This window comes from Tachyglossus aculeatus, chromosome 17 (genome assembly GCF_015852505.1).
Source record: "Tachyglossus aculeatus isolate mTacAcu1 chromosome 17, mTacAcu1.pri, whole genome shotgun sequence".
In the NCBI taxonomy this organism is placed as follows: domain Eukaryota; kingdom Metazoa; phylum Chordata; class Mammalia; order Monotremata; family Tachyglossidae; genus Tachyglossus; species Tachyglossus aculeatus.
Genome location: NC_052082.1, coordinates 43,010,638 through 43,029,465, shown reverse-complemented (window position 1 = coordinate 43,029,465; position 18,828 = coordinate 43,010,638). Strand labels below are relative to the sequence as shown.

At 56.1% G+C, this 18,828-nt stretch overlaps 1 protein-coding gene across 3 annotated transcripts; it reads left to right on the top strand.

Moving 5' to 3' along the window:
* Positions 1-2,281: 2,281 nt before the first annotated feature.
* LHX1 (LIM homeobox 1) lies at positions 2,282-10,894 on the top strand. Of its 3 annotated transcripts, XM_038759298.1 has the most exons (6): positions 2,282-2,837; positions 3,464-3,654; positions 5,674-5,900; positions 6,337-6,614; positions 9,440-9,605; positions 10,423-10,894. In XM_038759298.1, the coding sequence occupies exons 2-6, from the start codon at positions 3,485-3,487 to the stop codon at positions 10,800-10,802; spliced, it is 1,221 nt and encodes a 406-aa protein (XP_038615226.1). In that variant the 5' UTR covers positions 2,282-2,837; positions 3,464-3,484; the 3' UTR covers positions 10,803-10,894. The 3 variants fall into 3 exon arrangements, with proteins under 3 accessions (XP_038615226.1, XP_038615225.1, XP_038615224.1); XM_038759297.1 differs by lacking the exons at positions 2,282-2,837; positions 3,464-3,654 and having other exon boundaries at positions 4,816-5,900; positions 6,379-6,614; XM_038759296.1 differs by lacking the exons at positions 2,282-2,837; positions 3,464-3,654 and having other exon boundaries at positions 4,816-5,900.
* Positions 10,895-18,828: the final 7,934 nt, after the last annotated feature.

Below are 18,828 nucleotides of genomic sequence, written 5' to 3'. Positions count from 1 at the left end.
AATGGGGTTTAAGACTGTGAGCCCCACGTGGGACAACCTGATAACCTTGTGTCTACCCCAGAGTTAGAACAGTGTTTGGCACATAGTAAGCGCTTAACAAATACTATTATTATTATTATTATTATTATTATTAAACGACCCGAACCGAGGAAGAGGACACAGAGACAGGGAGAGGGACGAGGGGACGTGATGGGAGTGGGGAGGCCCCGAAGCCCCCTCCCCCCGCGGCTGGAGGGGGGGGGAAATCTCCGGCCTGGTTTTTGTTTCCTTGGAAATGTTTTCCCTCCTCCCTCGAAGCCGGGAGCGCCCCCGCCGAGAGCCACCGCGAGTCTTCGGGAATTTTCCACGGGGAAGCGACCCGACCCTGCTCAGGGCGAAGATGAGGGTGGCCGGGGAGCCCCAACTTGGGCGAAGGTTTGGAACCGAATTCGCTCTAATGAAGTCCCTCTTCGTCCGAAGGAAGAGTTCGTTTGCCCATACTGAGGTCGGCCTGTGGGTGTGGGACAGGGACACTGTCCGACCTGAGTAACTTTTATCTGTCCCAGCGCCGAGGACAGTGGCTGGTGCATAGTAAACGCTGAACAAACATTGTTATTATTATTATTATTATTATTACCGGCTCCAGTCCCCTCTAGACTGTGAGCTCGTTGTGGGCAGGGATGGTCACTCTTTATTGCTGAATTGTACTTTCCCAAGCACTTAGTACAGTGCTCTGCACACAATTAGCGCTTCATACATACGATTGAATGAAATATTGGCCCGTCCTGGCGCCCGGTCGGTAAACCGAGGACCTTCCCAGGTCAGGCCCGTCGCGGGCAAATGTCCGGATTTACACATTCCCGAAGCGGGAGACAGCAATTGCCGCCGGCGGCGCCGGCTCCGACACCCTGCCCTGGCCCCCCGCTAACGCCAGCCCCAAAAGGCCCTGGGCCTGCCCCCTCCCTCCGGCTCCTATTTTGGGGGAAAACCTGGATCCTCGGAGAGCCCAGGGAAGATGCCTCGGGAACGAAAGTTCTGCTCTGATCCCTCTGAAGCCGGAGAAAACCAGCCTCCCAAAGCCGCTTGTTCTCCCTCGTTGGAACTGAGGCCCGGTACCCGAGTAATACCTGGCCCCGAAATACCTGTCCCTAGAGGACGCCCACCGGGAAGGGGGGCTGAAGGGGAGGGGGGTGGGGGGTGAGCCGGTCGGTCGGACTCGGGGGATCTCCTTAGGGGGTCTCCGGGACACAGAGGAAACAAGCACCCCTAATAATAATAATAGAATTATAAAAGTATATATTTATATCATTATTATGGTATTTGTTAAGCGCTTCCTACGTGCCAAGCACTGTTCTAAGCGCCGGGGTAGATACCAGGTAATCAGGTTGTCCCACGTGGGGCTCACATCTCCCTCGCCCGTATGCCCACAGCCTCTCCGAGCGGCCAGGATCCCTCGCCCTGGGAGCTGCCGCTTGGCCTCCGCGACCCCGGGTGGGGGGCTCCCGCCGGGACATTTTGCTTTTCCATAAAGCGGTCTCCGGGTCACAGTTGCCTCCGAAACTCTCGCCTCCGCCGCGACTTCAAACCTGCGAGCTAGCTGCCCCCCCCCCCCCCCGCTCCCCACTCTTCCTCGTCCCGCGGAGACCAAGGTCCAGCTTCTCCGTCCCGGCCCGCCTGTCCGGTGTGCGTGTGTCTGTGTGTGTGTGTCGGTGTGTGGGTGTCTCCTGAGCTTGGACCCAACCGGTGCGTGTGTGTCGGTGAGTGGGTGTTGGGGGGGCTGGGTTTCCTGAGCTTGGACCCCAAGAAAACTACGCGGAAGCCAGGTGCGCTCGCCCCGAAATGAGCCAAGTAAGTTCAGCGCCCCGATGACGGTAAAAGCCAAGGCAAGGCTCCCGCCACGCAGGAGCGGCGGCATCTCCTCATTCATTCATCCATCCATTGTGGAGCAATTACAGTGCGCGGGGCGCTGTACTAAGCGCCGGGGAGGGGGGACGTATAGAGCCAGTCCTCGGCCCCCGCCCCCCCCCCCGCCAGTCCCCGCCCCGGCGCAGGGGGGTCCCCTCCCTCCGGCCGTCCATCCCGGCGCCTTACCGCGAGCAGGAGGGGCTCGGGGCGTCCGCCCCACCGCCCCGCGACGAGCAGTGGAGATTGTCTCTCCATCAGCGGTCGGGGCGCAGTCTCCGGGCCCGGCCGGCTGGTTAATGGTTTCCAAGGACCGCGCGGCGCTGATTGGCCGGCGCCCTCGGTGACGTGGCTGGCGGTGCATAAGGGCTCGGGGCTCCCCCGGTCGCTCAGGACCGGCAGGCGGGTCCGGGGAGGACGGGGACCGGGGACCCGCCGGCTTGGACCACCACGGCCGGGCCCGGGAGACGTCGGAGCAGGACGAGGAGGAGCCCCCCCACCGGACGCCCGGCTCGCCTTTGGACGGCCCACGAAGGACTGCCCGGCCGGGAGAGGTTGGCACCGACCACGAAAAAGAGGGGACGGGAGAAGGACTCCCGTCTCCCCATCCCACCCCTGCTTCTCTTCTCGTTCCTCCGCCGCAAGAGGCGAGCGATGCGGGGCTGCGCGGGGGCCCGGAGGGGAGTTGTGACCGGAGCGATGAGCGGGCCCCGGTGAGCGCCGCTCCCCCAGAAAGGCTCCGAGGAGGCCGCCGCGCCGGGAGCGGGCCCGGGGGACCGAGGAGGAGCGCCCGGCTGCAGCCCGGTTGGAACCCCCCTCCGCTTCGATCGCTACAAACGTTTCTCCAAAACAACCGACAACAAGCTTCCCCCCCGTCTCCCCTCCCTCCCGCCTTGCAGCCGCCTCTCCGGGGCTGCGGGCCGGCGCGTCCGTGACAGACCAGACGATGTGGGCAGGTTAGGATCCCAAAAGCTCCTTTATTTATTTTGCATTTGAAGGGGTTTCCGTTTTTGATTTCTCTTGGAGGAGGGGGGGGAGAAAAAGGAAAACACGCGTGCGCACACACACACGCACGCACTCACGCACACACGCACACACACACACACGCACACTCGACAAAAGCAGCTGCACTTTGACTCCTGACGGCGCTACCTCAGACCCGAGAGAACCCATCGCGGGGTAGATCGATCTTTTTTCTCCTCCTTAGCCATTTCCCGCCGCGCTCAGTGACCTTGGTTCTTCCTCCGGCTCCTCGTTGTTGTTGTTTTTTGGGGGAGGGGGAGGTCGCTTTCCCCGCCGAGATTCCACCTCCTCCCGAAGGGCGACGTCCGTCCGGACCCCGGGTAGCGAACACCTCCGGTTCCTCTTCCAGAGCAACGTTTTTTTGTTTTTTATTTTTTCCCTCCCTCTTCTCTTCGTTGTTGTTGGTGGTGGTTTGTTTGGCTCTTTCTCTTTTTCGGGCCACGCAACGAGTCCCTGTGCTTTTTTTTTTCCTTCTTCTTTTTGCTCCTGGTGCCCTCCCGCTGGGGATATTCCCCCTCTTCCCCAACCCCCGATCCCCCTCCCCCTTTCCCTCCTCAAGCCCCCAACGAAACCAAAGACAATGGTACACTGTGCCGGCTGCAAAAGGCCCATCCTGGACCGCTTTCTGTTGAACGTGTTGGACAGGGCCTGGCACGTGAAATGCGTTCAGTGCTGTGAATGTAAATGCAACCTGACCGAGAAGTGCTTCTCCCGGGAGGGCAAGCTCTACTGCAAGAACGACTTCTTTCGGTGAGTACCGGCCCTGTCCTTTCCTTCATTCGCCCTCACCTCCGTCCACTCTGTCGCTCCTGCCGCCCAACTCCTCCGGCTCCCCCGCCCCTCCCCACGGGACGCGGGGATCCGGGCCCTGGAGGCCGTGGTTGCCGGAGGATGAGGGTGGATTTCGAGGCCTCCTGGAACAGAGGTCAACATCACTAGCCCTCTGCCTCCTTTCTGCGGGCCTGAAGAACGACCTACAAAAGTTGCCCTTCCTTCGCAACTCAGCTCTCGCCCCTTCCGCAGCCCCCTGCCCCTTAGAAATTGGCCGTTCCGGCCTGTCCGGCCTAGTCAAGGAGGCCCAGGAAGGCCGGCTCTGGCCCCTCGGGGCATCAGTCACGGTCAACGAACACAGGGAGCCGTTTCCACCTCTCCCGGACCAGCTCCCTCCCCCGACTTCCCCTCCTGGCCCGGGGCTCCGATTGAGCCCCGATTTCGGGGGGTGAGGATGTGCCTCCCACCAGCCGTGTTTCCGTCCCCTTGCCCCTCGCCCCCCGCGGGGCGAGTTGGGGTCACCACCAGCCCCGGGCAGGCTGGCTTGCAGAGCAGTGGACCGGAATCCCTAGCTCTGCTACCCCCGAGGACCGGGCTCGGGGCCTGTTGAATTTCTCAGGCCTCCGGGCCTTCGGGCGTGGGAAAGACAGAGACCGGAGGCTTGGCCCCAGGCCCAGATAGGCCCGGGTGCCCGCTTAGGGGCCGAAAAGACCCCAAAAGACCGACTTCAAGGGCCGGATTCCGAGGGCAGAAGGTGGGAGTCGACGGGGGCCTTGAGGCCGACTTATCTGCGGGCCCTCTGCCTCCCCAGAGGGGAGAGAAGGAGGAGGGTTCGGACCCTCTCTGCCTCGTCTCCCGGCGGATTCGTTCTCTGATGGCCCCTCCGGCCTGCTCGCGGCCTGGCCGCCCGCTGACCCCTCTCTCGATTTCGCTCTCGTTGTTTCGAGATGGAGAGAACCCGACTATCAGGTCTCCCAATTCGACTCAAGCGGTCCGGCTTTTTCCCTCCCTGTTATATATATATATATATATATATATATATACTAAATAATTATATATATATATAATATTATAACCGTTGAACTTTGCAAATCGCATCCCGAAATTGAGAGGGGAACCTGCCCCACAAATTGATATTTTACCTGAACTCGCCACCTGGGCTCAATTGCCTCGCGGCATTTCCCTGATTCCGTTTTAGTTTTTCGGTCCGTCGCCCCGGACGGAGCCGACCGGCCGGCGGTGTCTGGTAGCCGGGAGGATCTTCTTACTCGCCGGGAGCTTTGGGGCGGCGAAGGGTCGGTCCTCCGAGAAAGCCACGATCCGGAGCCTTCCCCAAGTCGGGACAGAGAGGTGGTGGTGGGAAACCCCCGAGGAGAAAGGGAACGGAGTTTAGACTTATTTTCGGGCCAGGAGGATCAGCGCGTCGTTCATCAATGTGTCAAGCTCAGGAAAGCCCGGCTCCGACGTTTTTCATTAATCTTCCCGAGAATCTTCCTCGACGTTTTGTAAATAAATAAATACACACGCGCGCGGGAGAGAGCCGCGCCCGAAATCTTTGGAGGCTTATTTATTCACATCGTTTATGGGACCCAGGCCAGAGGGGCCAACCCGGCGGGGAGTTTAAGTTATTATTTGTAGTCTGATGAAAGCGAACGAGCGGGAGAGAGGGGGGAAGAGCTAGAGATTGATTGCAGTGTTGTTGTTGTTGTTATTTTCGACGTTCATGGAAATCTCAGCGGGAAAAGGGAAGGAAAAACAAAAACTTTCAGGGGGGCTGCGCTTTCAGATCTCTTTGTCCCTTCGCCCTCCCCTGCGCCTAGTTTGCTGCTCCGAGGTCTCCGCGTCCCGAGCCAGGAGAGATACTTCTAGAGCTCCGTCCCTAACACGGCCTGTCCTTTCTTTTCTCCTTCTCGCTCTCCCCCTCCTCCACGCCACCTTAATGTCCCTCCTGAATCGTCTCTCCCGCCTCCGTCCCCTGTCCGCCCGGGCTTCCTCCAGGTGTTTTGGTACCAAATGTGCGGGATGCGCTCAGGGCATCTCCCCCAGCGACCTGGTGCGGAGGGCGCGGAGCAAAGTTTTCCACCTGAACTGCTTCACCTGCATGATGTGCAACAAACAGCTCTCCACCGGGGAGGAACTCTACATCATCGACGAAAACAAGTTCGTCTGCAAAGAGGATTACCTAAGTAACAGCAGCGCCGCCAAAGAGAACAGCCTCCACTCGGGTGAGCGGGCCTGGGCAGGGTTTGGGGAGAGGGTGAGGGGGTGGGGAGGGGGTACGGGGTTGGATCGGGGGGCTGATCCCCACCCAACACACACACACTTCATTCATTCATTCAATCGTATTTATTGAGCGCTTACTGGGTGCAGAGCACTATACTAAGCGCTTGGAAAGTACAACTCGGCAACAGATAAAGTCCCTGTCCAACAACGGGCTCTCAATCTAGAAGGGGGCAGTGACAACACAACAAAACACGTAGGGAGGCCTCGTCGACCTCCCCCCATCCAGCTTGACCCCTGGGGTCGCCGCCCCCCCCCCCAATTCCTCGGGAGATGAGAGAGTCCTCCGGGGGGCTCGGAGGTCGGGGGAAGGGGAGGACGGCGGGCCCCCTGCCCCCGGACAACCGAGTCGCCGCTGACCAGTCCGTTCGCTCTCTCCAGCCACCACGGGCAGTGACCCCAGTTTGTCTCCGGATTCTCAAGATCCCTCCCAAGACGATGCCAAGGACTCCGAGAGTGCCAACGTATCGGACAAGGAGGCGGGCAGCAACGAGAACGACGACCAGAACCTGGGAGCCAAGCGGCGCGGCCCGAGGACCACCATCAAGGCCAAGCAGCTGGAGACCCTCAAGGCCGCCTTCGCCGCCACCCCCAAACCCACGCGGCACATCCGGGAGCAGCTGGCACAGGAGACCGGGCTCAACATGCGGGTCATCCAGGTGAGCAGGGCCGGGACTGGCTGGCCTTGCCCCCTTCTCCAGGATCCTTCCTCTGCCCCCGTCTCGGGCACCCATCGCTCAGGGGGTGGGGAGGGGGCTCCCGAAATAATGATACTTAATAATGATGGTATGTGTTAATTGCTTACTCTGGGCCGAGCACTGTTCTAAGTGCTGGGGTAGATTCGGGATCATCAAGTGGTCCCACGTGGCGTTCGCGGTTTCAATCCCCAGATAATATTTAATAATGATGGTATCTGTTAAGCGCTTACTCTGGGCCGAGCACTGTTCTAAGCCCTGGGGTCATCAAGTGGTCCCACGTGGGCCTCGCTGGTTCAATCCCCATTTTACCGATGGGGTCACTGAGGCACAAGGAAGTGAAGTGGCTTGCCCGAAGTCACAGAGCAGACAAGTGGCGGAGTCAGGATTAGAACCTAGGTCCTCTGAGATCCCAGGCTGCTCGAGGCCCTGGCCCATCCCGCCCCTGGGGACGCGGGATAGTCGGGATGCAGAACCCGCTTTCGGGAGGAGGGGGCAACGGGCCGGGCCTGGGGGTCCCGGGGGGGGGGGGGTCTTCGAAGCCTCGCCAGCTTCGTGGGAAAAAATGGGCCTTTTTTCTCTCCCTCCCCACGGGCGCCCACGCCGAGGGCGGTGCCGTGCTGGTGAGGAGCGACTTTGTGAGAAGCGTTAGGCTGCGGGGCCTGAGCGGGTTAAGGTCTGACTAGGCCCGATCTCCCGGCCGTCCCTCCGCGCCTCGCCCGCAGAGCTGGGATTTATTGAGCGTCTACTCGGTGCAATGCACTGAACTAAGCACCCGTGCTGCCTGGCTGTCCGCGGGGGTCGGGGGCGGGGGATGCCCCTTCCGCCGCTTCCCCCTCCCCTTCCCGCTACATCCCGGGAGTTAATGACTGACCGGTCCAACGCTGGAAACTTTGGTCGTTTGATCGCGAAGGGAGAAACCCGGCTCCCAGCCCTGCGCCTCTCTCCCGCCCGCTAGCCCCGAGGCCTTCTCCGGAAAAGCTGGGAGGCCCCGTGGCCTCGGGAAAAGTTGAGAGGCTCCGGGGAAAGGTGGGAGGGCTCCCTTCGACCTGTCTGGAAGCTGATCTGGGCGCTTAGCTGAAGGAGAGGGGCTCAGAGCGGGAGCTGGGGCTCCCAAGACAGGAGTGGGGAGGAGGAGGAAGAGGGGGGAGAAGAAGGAGGAAAGAAGGAGGAAGAGGAGAAGGAGGTGGAGAATGAGGATGAGGAGGAAGAGGACAAAGAGGGGAAGGAGAAAGTGGAGAAGGAGGAGGGAGAAGGAGGAGAGAAAGAAGACAAGAAGGAGGAGGAGGGGAGAAGGCGGAGGAGGAAGAAAAAGAGGTGGAGGGGGAGGAGAGAAGGAGGTCGAGGAGGAAGAGGACATGAAGAAGGAAGAGATGAAGAAGGAAGAGGGGGAGAAGGTGGAGGAGGAAGAAGGAGGTGGAGGAGGAGGAGAGGAGGATGAGGAGGAAGGGGAAGGAGGAAGGGGGGAGAAGGAAGAAGAGGAGAAGGTGGTGGAGGACGAGGAGGAAGAGGACAAGAAAGAGGAAGAGAGAAAGTGGAGGAGGAAGAAAAGAAGGGGGGGGGGGGGACTGTGGCCACCTGGGATCAGATGGGGTCTCTGTGGTGATCGAGTTAAGGAAGGGAAAGGAAGCGGGACCTCTGTGATGTGTTTATGGGTGAGCGGGGCTCAATTTAAGACTAAGGCTGGAAGACTAAGGGAGTGTAACCAGACCGCATTTCTAGGGGTGTGTGTAAACTTCAGTATGTGGAAGTGGGAACCTGGTGTTTTTAGAAGACTAGAGGGGTGTGTGTGTGTGTGTATGTGTGTGTGTGTGTGTATCCTGAGAAGATTGGGAGGCTGCGTGTTTGTGTGTACTTGTGAATCTGTATGTCGTGAGAGGTGTGGGGAGGTGGTGTGCGTGCGTGTGCGTATACACTTCATAAAACTGGGAGGCGATGTAGAGGTGTTCACATCCGTGAACCTGTGTGTCATGAGAGAGAACTAGGAGTGTGTTTGTGTGCAGGCGCGTGCATCATGAGCAGACGGGGGGCTGTGTGTATGTGTGTGTGTGCGGGCAGACCTGTGAACCTGTGTCTCATGAGAGGACTGGAAGGGTGTGTTTGTGCGTCATGAGAAGACTGTGTGTCTGTGTGTGTGTGTGTGTGTGTGTGTGTGTGTGGACAGACCTGGGAACCTGTGTCTCATGAGAGGACTGGAAGGGTGTGTGTGTGGCTATATGTTTGTATGTGTGTGTGTGTATGCCTGCCTGGGAGCCTACGTGTTATTGAGAGAAGGCTGTGTCGTGTGTGCACCAGTAACGGTTAAGTCATAGCCAGACAGTCTGACGGGCAGATAGGGAGGTCGGGTCAGAGATTGTGTCTGGGGACCGGCACGATCCAGGGGCGGTCCAGGGCCCGCGTGGTTTAGTGGAAAGAGCCCGGGCTTGGGAATCAGAGGACATGGGCTCTAATCCCAGCTCTGCCACTTCTCTGCTGCCTGACCTTGGGCAAGCCGCTTAACTCCTCTGGGCCTCAATTCCCTCATCTGTAAAATGGTGATTAAGAATGTGAGCCCCGCGTGGGACAACCTGATGACCTTGTATCTACCCCAGCGCTTAGGACAGTGCTTGGCATATAGTAAAAGCTTAACAAATACCGTAACAATAATAATAATTATTATTATTAATATTGAAGAGCCACCCAACAGCCGGGACAGGCCGGGACTCCCCATCCGGGTCTTCGTGGGGATAGAGATCTCTGGGGGCTGGGGGACCTCACGGCCATCTCGGGGGTCCCCCCTCGCCCCCCAGGTTTGGTTCCAGAACCGTCGCTCCAAGGAGAGGCGGATGAAGCAGCTGAGCGCCCTGGGAGCCCGGCGCCACGCTTTCTTCCGCAGCCCTCGCAGGATGCGGCCGCTCGTGGATCGGCTGGAGCCGGGAGAGCTCATTCCCAACGGACCCTTCTCCTTCTACGGAGGTGGGTAAGGGCCGGACTGCTGGGGCCTTGGCCTTGTTCGCCTTAAGCGGGTGACGGAGAGCCAAGGGTCGAAACCCACCCAATCAGAAATTGGAGCAGGAACCAGAAGGGAGGGGGAGGGAAGGGATGGAGGGAAAGGGGGTGGGGGGCGAGGGGAGACGGATACACCCGGACTCAGCCCCTTCAGTTGCCCACCCTTCTCCTTCTACACAGGACAGGATTTCTGAGGCCTTGGCCTTGTTCGCCTTAAGCGGATGATGGAGAGCCTTGGGTCGAAACCCACTCACCTCCCCCCAGAATCGGAAATTGGAGCAGGAACCAGAAAGGGGGCGGGGAGACGGGGACGGGAGGGATGGAGAGAAAGGGGGTGGGGGGGAGGGGAGACGGAGACCCCCGGGCTCACCCCCTTCAGTTGCCCACCCTTCCCAACGGACCCTTCTCCTAATCGGGAGGTGGGTAAGGGCCGGATTTCTGGGGCCTTGGCCTTGTTCGCTTTAAGCGGGTGATGGAGAGCCGTGGGTCGAAACCCACCCACCTCCCCCCAGAATCGGAAATTGGAGCAGGAACCAGAAGGGAGAGGGAGGGAGCTGGGGGAGAGGGAGACCCTAGGGCTCAGCTCCTTCAGTTCCCCGCGCCTGCAGCCCGGGAGAAAAATCAGGGACGGGAATGGATTGGAATTCCGCTTCCCGGGGCGGGACTGGGTTGGGGGGGGGGGGGGACACTTGCTGAGCTTTTCGGGGACCCCGGAGCTCCTCGATCCCGGCCGGGGGAGGCGGTCCTGCCCAGCGCGGGGCTGATCCCCTCTCCCCCTCCGCAGACTACCAGAGCGAGTATTACGGGCCCGGGGGCAACTACGACTTCTTCCCGCAAGGCCCCCCGTCGTCGCAGGCGCAGACCCCCGTGGACCTCCCCTTCGTGCCGTCTTCGGGCCCCTCGGGGACCCCCCTGGGCGGGCTGGAGCCCCCCCTGCCCGGACACCACCCACCGGGCGAGGCCCAGCGCTTCCCCGACCTCCTGGCCCACCCGCCGGGGGACTCGCCCAGCCCGGAGCCCAGCTTGCCCGGCTCCCTGCACTCCATGGCGGCCGAGGTCTTCGGGCCCAGCCCGCCCTTCTCCTCGCTGTCCGTCAACGGCGGGGGCAGCTACGGGGGCCACCTGGCCCACCCCCCCGAAATCAGCGAGGCGGCCGTCTGGTAGCCCCCGGGCCCCCAGGACCGGCCGTTCCGCCGTTGTACAGAGAGACCAGTCCTTGTGAAAACGCCCCCCACCCGCCCCCCTCGGCCTCTTCTCCTCCCCTCCCCTCAAGAGACCACCCCCAATCCCCCCCCAGCTCCGGGGGAGGGGGCGGGGGAGACCCCGACCCCGAGATCCGAAGGCGCCCACGGCCTGGACGGCCTGGACCAGAGGTGGGGGGCGATTTGCCGCCGACCCCGAGGGGGCTTGGGACCCCCCAATCTGCCCCCGTCCCCCTCCCCCCCGGGCTGAGCCCCTCGCCCCCGAGAGCGGGGCGCAGCGTTGGGACTCACAAGGGCCCCCCGGTGAGGAGGGGGGGTCTGTCTAGTGCTAGAAAACCCTTTATTAGTTTTCTCTCTCAGAGTTCAGTGACAGCGACGACAACAAACTTTTAGCTTCAGAAACGCCAATCCGCTGCGCACCAGGTGGGACAACTATTTTATTTTATTTTATTTTGCTTGTCTGTTTTTTGTTTTTCTTTTTCTTTCGGCCAGAACAACAAATCCTAAATGTAGAGCCCTCAGCATCAACTCTTCTACCTTAAGAAAGCCACACACACACACACGAATACACACATGCACGCCCCCACACACTCTCTCACACACACAGATGCACACACTTACGCAGATGCACACACTCACACACACGCTCACACACCCCTCCTCCTGAGTCTCCAACCAGATCCCTCACTAAAATGACTTGAAACGGCTACAGCAAGCAAGTATTCTACCTTCACAAAAAGAAACGCTAAAACAACAACAACAACAACAACAAAAAGACTATTGAACTAAAAACAGTCAACTGTTTACGTATAATGTTAAATTCAGGAGTTCAGTGTTTTACTAATAGATCCTGTTTTAAACCTCTTGTTCAAGAACAAAGTGTTTTGAGCAACCAACCAAAATTGTTCATTTTTTTTTTTCCTCTGTAGATGTTCTATTGACAGATTGCAGGGCTTGCGGTTCACTGTGCTAGTTTGTAAAAGGTGTTGTTTACAGGAGGCAAAGAGAAAATATGATATCCAGTCAGTTGCCAAATAAAGTAATTATAGCACAAATACTGTAAGGTGCATGGCACCAACAACCTGAGAAAGTGTTTAAAAAAAAGTGTTACAAGGTTTAAAAAAAAAGCATCTTTGCTAATTTTTAGTCCTGTTGAACATTCATGGAATTGTTAATATGTCTTATATAGACCCACACAGGTTTTATTTTTGTGTCTTTAAAATAAAAGTCCAAAATATTTAAATTTTATGGTCAAATATGCAGTCAACAGCTGCTACTTTTTTCTTTATATATTAAATTTCTCATATGTCTTTTATTGTTCGAATAAACCTAAGCTTGTGTGACCTCCAGTGCATATTAGACCATTCACTGTATGAAAGAAAACATGTTGAATAAATTTGTGAGTTTTTAATAAAAATAGAAAATCTGATGTTTAGATAATCGGTGTTTCATTTGATGTTTCAACGATTCAAGAAGCTTTCTAATGAATGAAATGACCCTGCGGAGGTTGTGGGGAGGGTGAGGAGAAGCCAGAGGAGAAACTGGTCTAGAAGTGATGTATCTTTTTTTTTTTTTTTTGCCTTGGTGTGCTAAGCCCGCTTTCCAGCGGAGAGCGAGCTTTTGTTTGTAGCTTTCTACTGTCATTAACTGCAGATTTGCATTTGTACACTTTTAGCGGGCACAACGGAGATGTTCGCTGATAAGTTAAATGACAAAATGGGAATACAAATCAAAGAAATGACTAAATACATTATATAAGGGAATCCCCTGTCAGGCACGAAAATCTCTCCAAAACCTTATTGTTGTTGTTGTTGTTATTTTTTTTTTCAAAGCAGATCCCAAAATGTGTATTGCGATTGACAGAAATCTGTAACTATATGGTTCAGGATGCCACGTTTTCTGTTCATGTCGCTTTTCACCACCTTCTAATTTGGTGGTTTGAAACATAAAAAGCGTAAATGAATGTACAGATAGAAATGAAGTATTTTAATCCCTTTCTCCTAACTGATCGGAAGTCATTGTTTTAAAACATTTGATTCCATTAAAAGCTCCCCGGGAGGGGAAAAATATTTCACCTCGCTCTAGGTACATTTAAGTTTCTCTGAAAGAACAAGAAAAAAAAACCCCAGTCATTTAACCGTAAAGAAATCAAATTTCAACTGTCAATTGTTAATAGACTTTGAAAGGTAAAGTAGTTAAGTCCTTTCCAAGTCTTTATTAGCTACGGGGGAAATTAAATATTTTATCTACCAGGAAAGAGGTGGGAGTTTGTTTATTTTCAGAGTATCAGAAAATGAGTGCAAGAGCCATAATTTCGTCTCTACGGCATGGGTATTCCTACTGACCAGATTCCAGTCTGTTATTTTCTTATTTTTTTTAGAAAAATCAAAATGTTCTAAAATATGCGGGTTGCCATTTCCGGACTCGCTTTCAGATTTTAAGACACAATCAACTTTATCTCTTCAGGAGAAGCACTTGCAACGAGCGATATTTCAGTACATTCCTGAATATCCTTTTCGATAAGTATGCCTTATCGAAAAAGGTAAAATATAAGTTATCAGGAAGGGATCTGGCGGTGTTCTTTCAAAAATGAAAATATTGAATACAGGGGTGACTTTTTTTTTGAAACTCGTAGTCTCTGTGTCCAACTCCTTTTTTCATCTGCCTCAAACGATATTGCCAGACTGGGATTTCTCCGCTTTTGCATTTGTGTACATTCAATGGTAACCCATTTATTCGCTAAAGCTTTTCTTTTTTCACCTTAAGTCGACGGATGTTCACTGATGACGGAGTTTTATCTCAGAGCTGCTGAATTATTTAGCAGTTTTATTGTTGAATCAGGTATTTTATTTGAAGAATTTCATCATTAGGCGTGATTTGTAGAAGCAGCTCCAGTTACTATTTCTCCCTGTTGGCAGTGGAGTAGCATCTCTGGCTCTGCCTCTTTCCTTTTCTGTCTGTCCTCTCTCCCAGCCACACTCCCACTCCCACCCTGGATGGATAGAGAACAGGTGGTCGCGTTCTGTAGGCGGGTTTGAACCTAAAAGCGCAGGATTTGAACCCAAAAGCAGTGAGGCCAGACACTCTCCAGCAAAGAAGAGATCATGGGCGCCGCAAGGCTCTGCCTGAATTAGCTAGCTGCGAATCGGGCCGGTGTTTGCGGGCTGAGGTTGCGGAAAATATATATATACACGATTGAATGAATGAATGAATGATGATAATACTAATAATAATGATGGTATTTATTAAGCCCTTACTATGTGTCAGGCACTGTACTAAGCGCTGGGGTGGATACAAGCAAATCAAGTTGGACACAGTCCCTGTCCCACATGGGGCTCACAGTCTCCATCGTGAATATAAACATGAATACATATATATTCATTCATCCAGTCAGTCAGTCATATTTGTTAAGCACTTACTGTGTGCACAGCACTATACTAAGCGCTTGGGAGAGTACGATGTAATATTCCCTGTCCGCAACAGCTTACAGTCTAGAGGGGGAGACAGACATTAATACAAAGTAAATTACAGATATATATATATAGAGAGAGAGAGAGAGAGAGAGATCTGTCTACCTACCTGTTTACAATAATAATAATAATGATAGCATTTATTAAGCACTTAATATGTGCAAAGCACTGTTCTAAGCGCTGGGGAGGTTCCCAATTTATCTATATTAATGGTTGTTAAATGCTTACTTTGGGCCAGGAACTGTACCAAGTGCTGGGGTAGACATAATAATCAGTTTGGGCACAGTCCCTGTCCCACATGGGACTCTCAATCTCAATCCCCCATTTTACAGATGAGGTAACTGAGGCACGGAGAGGTAAAGTGACTTGCCCAAGATCATACGGTAGACAAGTGGCGGAGTGGGATTAGAACTTGTTTTGTTTTGTTGTCTGTCTCCCCCTTCTAGCCTGTGAGCCCGTTGTTGGATAGGGACCGTCTCTATATGTTGCCAACTTGTACTGCCCAAGCGCTTAGTACAGTGCTCTGCACACAGTAAGCGCTCAATAAATACGATTGAATGAATGAATGAATGAATGAATGAATGAATGAGCTCGTTGTTGGGGAGGGACCGTCTCTATATGTTGCCAACTTGTACTTCCCAAACGCTTAGCATAGTGCTCTGCACACAGTAAGCGCTCAATAAATACGATTGAATGAATGAACCCAGGTCCTTCAGACTCCCAGGCTCGGTTTCTGCCCACTGAACCACAGTTTTAATAATAATAATAATAATAATAATAATGATATTTGTTAAGTGCTTACTATGTGCAAAGCACTGTTCTAAGCGCTGGGGAGATACAAGGCGATCAGGTTGTCCCACGTGGGGCTCACAATCTTAATCCCCATTTACAGATGAGGCCACTGAGGCCCAGAGAAGTGAAGTGACTTGCCCGAAGTCACCCGGCTGGCAAGTGGCGGAGCGGGATTTGAACCCATGACCTCTGACTCCAAAGCCCGGGCTCCTTCCACTGAGCCACGCTATTTTTTTTTTAATGGCATTTATTAAACGTTTACTATGTCCAAAGCACTGTTCTAAGCGCTGGGGAGGTTCCAAGGTGACCAGGTTGTCCCACATGGGGCTCACACTCCTAATCCCCATTTTACAGATGAGGGATGAGGAATAATTTCTCTGTTAGCCCGTCGTGGGCAGGAAATGTGTCTGTTTATTGGTGTATTGTACTCTCCCAATCGCTTAGGACAGTGCTGTTCCCACGGTAAGCGCTCAGGAAATGCGATTGAATGAACGGTTGAATAAATTAATATTAAAATGTGACGACTCAGGCTAATTAACATTAGGGCCTCGTTACATCCGGGTCACGTCCCCCCCCGCCCCCCCGCGCGCGGCCCCCGCTCCGGGCCTTCTGCGCTCCGCCCCCTGCTGGACGCCCCCGGTTGTGCACGGGCCGTCGGAGCGCCCCCTCCTGGCCGGTACCGGGCGACGGGAGCCGGTAGACGGTGGGAGCGGCTCAGGGAAGACGAAGAGAGGGGGCAGGGGGGCCACCCGGGACTGCTTCGCTGCCCGCTTTGGGCAGGAGGGCGACGGACTGGCGGAAGGGAGCGTGGAGGCTGCCGGTCGCCGCCGCGGCCCACGGAGATGAGCGGAGGCCGGGGCCCGGGCTCAGGGCCGACGACTCCCGCTGACCCTCAGGCCGCCTTCTGATAGCGCCCCCTGCTGGCCCTCCTTCCGTCCCCGCTGCCCCTCTGTCCGCCCTCTGATAGCGCCCCTGCCGCCCCCTCTGTCCGCCCCTCACTGTTCCTCAGTCTGCCCTCTGTTTAGCGCCCCCTGCCGCCCCTCCGTCTGCCCCCTGACAGCGCCCCCTGCCGCCCCTCCGTCTGCCCCCTGACAGCGCCCCCTGCTGCCCCCTCTGTCTGCCCCTCACTGTTCCTCAGTGTGCCCTCTGTTTAGCGCCCCCTGCCGGCTCTCCGTCTGCCCCCTGACAGCGCCCCCTGCTGCCCCTGTGTCCGCCCCTCACTATTCCTGTTTGCCCCCTGACAGCGCCCCCTGCCGCCCCTCCCTCTGCCCCCTGACAGCGCCCCCTGCTGGCCCTCTGTCCGCCCCTCACTGTTCCTCAGTCTGCCCCCTGACAGCGCCCCCTGCCGCCCCTCCGTCTGCCCCCTCATAGCGCCCCCTGCCGCCCCTCCGTCTGCCCCCTGATAGCGCCCCCTGCTGGCCCTCTGTCCGCCCCTCACTGTCCCTCTGTCTGCCCTGTGATAGCGCCCCCTGCTGCCCCTCTGTCTGTCCCCTGACAGCGCCCCTGCCACCCCTCTGTCTGCCCCCTGATAGCGCCCCTGCCACCCCTCTGTCTGCCCCCTGATAGCGCCCCCTGCCGCCCCTCCATCTGCCCCCTGACAGCACCCCCTGCTGCCCCTCTGTCTACCCCCTTCTGTCCCTCTGTCCCCCCTGTGACAATGTCCCCTGCCACCCCTCCATCCTCCCTCTGCCCGTTCTTGCCAGCACCCCCTGCTGCCCCTCTGTCTGCCCTCTGATAGCGCCCCCTGCCGCCCCTCCCGCCTGCCCCCGATAGCGCCCCCTTCTGCCCCTCTGTCTGCCCCCTGCTGTCCCTCTGTCCACTCTCTGACAATGTCCCCTGCCACCCCTCCATCCTCCCTCTGCTGCCCCTGCTGCCCCTCTGTCTGCCTCCTGCTGCCCTTCCACCCACCCTCTGACAACGCCCCCCCCTCGCCCCCCCGTCCTCCCACTGCCGCCTCTCCACCTGTCCTCCAATAGTGCACCCTACTGTCCCTCTGTCCACCCCTGCTGTCCCTCCACCTGCCCTCTGACAGCACCCCCTCTTGTCCCTCCATCCTCCCCTTGACGCTTCCCATAACTTGCCCCTGGCATTAATGTCAACCGGAGAGCCCTGTGACCTTCCCCCTTGACCTGGAGGCCCCTAGCGTTGTGCTTCCACCGGGGCAACAGGGTGGGGTGGGAAGGGAGTGGACTCCGGCTCCTGGCCCTTCCCTGGCCAGTCCACCGACCCTCTTTGGGCCCCAGGGGAGGAAGCCCTCACCTTGGGTCCCCGTGTTGAGCCCCGGGTTACCCCACCAGGGTCCGCCCAGCCCCGTCCCTCGGCTTCCAGCCCCAGTGGAGTGGGCAGATGTGGGAACAAGGGGCATCAGAGGCCGAAAAGCTGCGAGACCCTGCGTAGACCCTCCACGGGTTTGGGGGGAATCTGGCTCTAAAATCGGTCGCTAGTTGCCACACGGTCTTGCCCTTGGACCAATCCATGGGGTTGTGCTTCTGGCCCTCTTGGAGCTGGACCTTGGCCTCCAGCTTCCAGCCTCGAAGGGTTGGAGATGGGCAAGGATCTCAGCTGTTCCTGCCTCCGCTTACAGGTTGTGAGATCTCTGTTGCTGCAGTGTTTCCACAAGGCAGCCATGACCTCCAAGGGAATGACAGTGAAGGGAGAAACGTGAAAAGGGGGAATGGAGGAGAAAATAACCCATGCAGGCTGGGGGTCTCCAAGTAGCCGGAGCTACTGGGCACAGATTCTCCCCGAGGCTCTCCCGCTTGGCGAGGTTTGGTGGGGTGGGGGATTGGGGTGCCTGGGTTATTCAGCTGCCATTGCTTCTGAAGGTTGATGCTATTTTTTCCTGCCATCACAGCTCCTTGTGGTGGCACCTCCTACGTGCCCGACTTCGTGGAACCCCAGCTCCAACCTTCTTACCTAATCATTTCTGCACGAGCCAGGCCCTGGGAGCTGTGAGGAGGGAATGGACTGAAAGCCCTGTCCCTCATGTGGGTGAATGGTTTTGTCCTACTTGAGCATCCGGAGCTTTCCTGTGCGATCTGTTCATTTTTCATTCATTCACATGTATTTATTGAGCGGTTACTGTGTGCAGAGCACTGTACTAAGTGCTTGGGAAGTACAAGTTGGCAGCATATAGAGACGGTCCCTACTCAACAGTGGGCTCACAGTCTAGAAGGGGGAGACAGAGAACAAAACAAATTAACAAAATAAAATAAATAGAATACGTACAAGTAAAATAGGGTAATAAATACGTACAAACATATATACAGGTGCTGTGGGGAAGGGAAGGAGGTAAGGCGGGGGGGATGGAGAGGGGGATGAGGGGGAGAGGAAGGAGGGGGCTCAGGCTGGGAAGGCCTCCTGGAGGAGGTGAGCTTTCAGTAGGGCCTTGATCTGTTGCCTCCTACGCTGCCCGTCCTCTGCTTCCAAGACTCCCACCCTATTTTCCCTTCATTATATATTACCTTTTCACTTAAGTTCATACCCAATAAGACTTAGGTGGTCTCCACCCCCAGCCCAGCACTTAATGTACATATCCTTATAGTAGGTTGCTTCCCCTACTTGTAACTTATTTTACAGCGCTTAGTTCAGTGCCTGGCACACAGTAAGCGCTTAACAAGCGCCATAATTATTAATGACTGCTAGATTGTAAGTTCCTTGAGGTCAGAAGTCATGTCTGCTATCTCTGTTGAATTAAACTCTCCCAAGAGCTTAGTACAGTGCTTT